The 5,734-nt window shown below is 40.3% G+C and overlaps 1 protein-coding gene across 1 annotated transcript; it reads left to right on the top strand.

Annotated features, from left to right (window-relative positions):
• The first annotated feature begins 3,032 nt into the window (after window positions 1–3,032).
• On the top strand, window positions 3,033–4,867 carry LOC147626260 (flavone 3'-O-methyltransferase 1-like). The gene is made up of 3 exons (XM_086816903.1): window positions 3,033–3,838; window positions 3,937–4,001; window positions 4,088–4,867. The coding sequence occupies exons 1-3, from the start codon at window positions 3,076–3,078 to the stop codon at window positions 4,391–4,393; spliced, it is 1,134 nt and encodes a 377-aa protein (XP_086673029.1). The 5' UTR covers window positions 3,033–3,075; the 3' UTR covers window positions 4,394–4,867.
• The last annotated feature ends 867 nt before the right edge of the window (window positions 4,868–5,734 follow it).

Genomic DNA, 5,734 nt, shown 5'->3' with positions numbered 1-5,734 from the left:
GTACGTACTTTACGTACGCACACACACACGTGCACGTGCATGGATGCCCGCACACACACACACACACACACATGCATGCTAACAAGAAGTAAGCTCATTTCATATGTTTTATATAATGAAAATTTTATAATTTGAATTAAAATAGTATTTAGTGTAAAATTCAAAACAAGGAGATATTTGGACTCACAAAATATCATTACATAAATATGCAAAGGCGTGGTAAGTTTTAAATTAGTACATATGGTTTTGAATACATTTATTGATTCCTTTAGAGCTTCAAATATTAAAACACAATATTGGTAGAAGTTTAATGTTGATTTTGTCAGTTCTACATCAAGCTATTGCATTTTAGGTTTTAATAGCAATTTCAAATGGTTTTAATAGCTATTGCATTTTAGGTTTTAATAGCAATTCCATTTGGTTTTAAAATAAATTTCGTATGGTTTTGAATACATTTATTGATTCCATATGGTTTTAAAGGAAATTCCATATGGTTTTGAATACATTTATGACTCCTTTTAGAGCTCCATGTATTTAAACACAATACTGGTGGAGGTTTAATGTTTATTTGATCAGTTCAATTTCATCTACTCTTTTTTAGTATTACATATCATATATCCTTCTTTAAAATGTTATATATCATCTATTCTTTTTAGGTCAATAACTAGCATACTTACTACAGACAATGTTGTTTGTATTTGGGTAGAAAGCACTTAAAATATTTGACTACATGCCATTCACGATGTTCTTTTTTCTATTTTTTTATCATTTGAACTTCTACTTTAATGGAAACATAACCTTTAAGATATGGTACATTCTTGAAATTTGAATGTGAGTATTGTTCTCTGAAATGTTTTCTTACATATTTTACCATTTTTCCTTGAAATCCTTTCAACTTTTGGACCCTATATCTTATTTCTTGAACTCTATCACAAAATATACTATGGTAAGATCATGAGATACTTAATTCACATTAGAGTTCAAACTTTCTATTCACATTGGAGTGGAAAACTATGATCATGACATACTCTATTCACATTGTTGACTTTAGGACCCTATTTCTTATGTCTTGAACTCTATCACAAAAGTATACTATGGTAAGATTTGTTCTATAGTGAGAGAATTATGCAAAACTCTACAAAGTAATAAAAACAAGGGTTGAAAGAGGGTTAGAGAAAATAGAGGTACATACTTCATAATTTTTCTAGATGACTTCAATCAAAATAAAATATTGATTACCCTAAAATGTGGATGATTTGGTGTTGTGATGAGTTTAATAACCCAAACTTTCTCTTGTGCGCTTGATGTTGATGACATAAAAATGACCTCCATTCCAGATATTTTTTCTTTCTAACAACACCCTCGATATAAGTTCTATTTGCATTAAAGAATTCATATCTTCATGCTAAACAGAATAGTAGTTTTTTTACATCCTTAACAAAGTAAAATATGGAGTTTCTAGTAGAAATTTCAAGATATACCTAGATGGAATAAGCACATGGAATCTCATGGGATGGACCTACATGGAATATTTTGTGAACATCCTTAACATAGTAAAATATGGAGTTTCTAGTTGCAATTTTAGGATATATCTAGGTGGAATAGGCACACAATTCTCATGGCAAGTAGTATGCTGTAAAGATACAATAAGAGACTTATATAGTACACCTAGTATAGTTCTTGGTTCAATTTTAGGGTGATGAAAAGTTGTGCCAGCATTATTGGATAAACTTCTAGTATCTTTGGCTTACTACATATGGTGACATATATGCATTGATTAATTTTCGATAAGACTAATGATTTTTAGTACCTTTAGGTCCACTAAAAATTGTGTTTACTATGATAGTGATGACTTGAAATTTTTTATTAGTGTAGCACATAGATTTTATATGGGCACTAGATGTCAGGTTTTTTTAAAGAAAATACATGTGGGAAAGGTGGTATAGTAACATTTCATATGTTTGTGTGTGTGTGTGTGTGTGTGTGTGTGTTATAGCACAGACACACACACACACACACACACACACGTTATAGCACACACACACACACACACACTATAAATGCAAAAATTCATATCATACATTTTATTTAGACCTTATTTAAAATAACCCTAGCAGATTGGATATCAATGTTTTGGGCCTTTAAACCATGTAGGCCTAGCATGATTAATATTTTTTCTAATTTTAGCATAAATAGTATTGCTTCATATGAGCAAGAGTTATTGCATGGCATGCTTGGGCTTGTGTATACATATACTTGCTTCTCTTGCATGGCTGGCATTTTGAGGGCATTATCACCTAATTTGGTGGTATACGAGTATGGGGAAATTGGCTGTTTGGCAGAATGTGGTATGGTGCTCTGTAGATTATAATTTGACAGATTTGCATTGACACCCCAAGGTGGTGTTAGCTAGTTGCTTCCTCTTTGAAAACTTCCAACCACCTATGCCTCTCTTAAGAAAAGTCCTTGCCTTGTCTGTAATAGAAAGATAAGACTTATTCTTGCAAACATCTTTAAGAAAGGTTTATTCAATAATTATCTCTATATTGCTCAAGCACCCTTATTTGTTTATGGATGTATATACACTAACAAGCTCTTAAAAGCAAAAAAATAAAATTTAAAAAAAGGGGGGGAGAGGGGAATCCTAAGAGAGCCTATAATAGACTTGTTAATTACTAAAGATAGTGCTTTAAATCTCTTTTCCATGAAGGAACTATTTCCTATTCGAAAATTAAGGGACATGATCAAAATGAGAAAGGAAAAGCCAATCTCCATAATCACTAGCACAGATTCTATCCAATGAAGAGAAGGCATGAATTGGCACATTGCCGATTAAATTAGGTATATGTAAAAGGTACACAAGACTTCGTGTAAGTTGTCTTTGTTTTCACAAGACTTTGTGTAAGTTGTCTTTGTTTTTCTAGATAACGTTCCATCATAGTAGGCCAGACTTTGTGTGAGTTGTGACACACAAATGAGAATTTGTGTGACTTCTTACGTCCATGAGCTTGACTTTGAGGGTGGATCGTTTTCTATAAACACGAGCTTTCCCAGAGAACCCCAGAAGAGTGAGCAATGGCCGGCGCTATTGTTGACTGTAGTGAGGAAGAAGCATGGCTGGATGCCCAATACATGAGCCGCCTTGTGTGCGTGCCCTTTGCTTTGGGCACAGTCATGGACCTCCAGGTGCTGGACATTCTAGCCAAGGCCGGCGCAGACATGTCCGCCGATGAAATAGTGCAAGAGATGGTGCAGGCCAAGGGGCTGCTGGTGCCCAACCCCAAGGCCGCCCACTCTCTTGATCGTCTGCTGCGCGTTCTTGCATGCCACTCCATTCTCACGTCCTCGGCCTGCGCACGGACGGTCGCACCGTCCGAGCCACGCGTGGACACAACTATAAAATACGGCCTCACGCCCATGTGCACGTACCTGCTGACGGATGGCGGAGGCCAGCAGGCCGCCGCCGGCCTCTCTCTCGCCCATTATTTCCACTTGCAGCGAGGGAAGAGTTTCATGGACTGCTGGCCACACCTGGCGGACGCCATCTTGACGGGATCCATACCCTTCGCCAGCGCACATGCCGGCTGCAACCAGTTCGAGAACGCCCGCACGGACAGCGCCTCCAACAAGGACTTCAACCTGGCTATGTCGAGCCACAGCCGGCTCTTCATGGGCCCCTTGCTGGAAGCCTACACCGGCTTCGGTGGTGTGAAGACTGTGGTGGACGTGGGCGGGGGGCTGGGCTCCTGCGTCGCCATGATCGTGGACAAGCATCCTCACATACACGGCGTTAATTTCGACTTGCCTCACGTAGTGCGAGCAGCCCCAGCACACCCAGGTACACAGCTCCTGCGTTTGCACAGTTCCTGCATTGCGTTAAGCCGCTCACAATACCTCCATTGCATCATTGCTAACTGATGTGTATATTGCACGCAGGAGTGGAGCACGTTGGAGGAGACATGTTCCAGAGCTTGCCATCCGGCGACGCCCTTTTCATGAAGGTAATCGTATTATAGCCAAGCTTAAACCTTTGATATTATCCCAATCTTATGATCAACATCGCATTCTGTGCGCTTGCATGTGGCAGAACATCTTGCATAATTGGGACGACGCGCAGTGCCGCAAGATCCTTGGGAACTGCTGCAGCGCTCTTCCGGCGGAGGGGAAGCTGATCGTGGCGGAGATTCTTTACCCGTCGCCAACCTCGCCCGTTGGCAGCGGCTGGTCCGACCGGCTGGCTTACCTTTCGGACCTGTGCATGCTCACCTGCATGCCCAGCGGCAAGGAGAGAACCGTCGCCGAGTACGAAAGCCTAGCTCTCGCTACTGGCTTCTCTCGCATTGAAATTGCCTGCTGCGTAAGAGGCTTGCACATTCTTGAGCTCTACAAATAATGAGGAATAAACTCATCACGAGAAATCGATAACTAGTTGAGAAAATTGAGCATAGATAATGCTATCCGGCCGATTCCCAAATGTATTTAATAACATATACTGTTCCATGTAAATACACAACATATAACATATAACTTCTTTATGCAATTTGAAGTAACTCACTCACCTAAGCCTGAGCGGACCTCAATGCCAATGGGTCAACAAATCACAAAGGCTACAAAGGTTTTCTATCAATAGTGGAAAAAAAAGTACAAATATTACTATCAATGCTGGAAAAAAGTATAAATATTACTGTTTCAAGATCCTCCCATCTCGTTATCGTTTTTTCCCCACCTATATAAGGTGCATTTCCCTGCCCTTAGGTACTTTTTTCAACCCGTAGAGGTGAGGAGCACCTATTGGGGGCTTGACCCCAGGACCTCTCGATCCCAAGACAAACACTTCACCACTTCAACTACCACATCATTGGCTGTTATTGTTGATGAAGACATCCTTCATCAAGGGACTTTTAATGATGAGGATGCTGAAATGTACATAGACATAGATCTCTTTGGGGCTACTGATCTTAATGAGGATGATAGAATAGATAATGATTTTTAAAATGATGTATCTTAATGATTATGCAAATAGTTATGACATATTTGTAATGGTTTTATGACATTGAAGGTCCATTCATTGTTTACCATTGTTAATGTTTACCATCATAATCACTACTGTAGGAGCAAGTTGATATAGTTTTACCAATGTTGTTTATCATTGTTAATGTTTATCTTATGGTTCTTTCATTCATTGTTTACCGTGTAATTTTCATTTCGTACAAGTTTGTCATATGGTTTTTTGTCCAACAGGCCATGGGTGACTCACCGCCCTACGACTACAGTCCAGATTTCTCATTTAATCCTACACCGCAGGGCATGAGTCCCCAGTAGTTATATGGTTTTCTTTCGTCCATGACTCCAGAGCAGAGAGCCATGGCTCAGAGTTATTGGGGTTCTGGAGCAGGGACATCTGCCTCACCATCTGGCTTCCCGACGCCAGTTCCCACAGCCGTGGGTACGACAGCAGCTCCCACACCTCATACCACACAGCCTTCCACTCCTCTTACAGCTCGATCTACCACCTTTTCACATAGACGGCGTTCACGTAGTAGGTCTTCAGGGGGAGGTTGTTGTGGTGGTAGTGCCACAGATGCTGTGACACCACCACCACGTGAGCGTCGTCCTTCGCTCTCATCTGTTGATAGCACACCCATAGGGTCACCTTCCACTCCTTGGGGTGCACATGACCATGACAACAGCAAGATTTACACAATTAGGGATGGGGCACCAATAATGGATAGTG

The sequence above is a fragment of the Cibotium barometz genome, chromosome 22, assembly GCF_041138505.1.
Source record: "Cibotium barometz isolate CiBa-2024 chromosome 22, ASM4113850v1, whole genome shotgun sequence".
NCBI lineage: Eukaryota > Viridiplantae > Streptophyta > Polypodiopsida > Cyatheales > Cibotiaceae > Cibotium > Cibotium barometz.
Note: the sequence above shows the minus strand (reverse complement) of the source record. Positions and strands in the feature narration are given on the sequence as shown.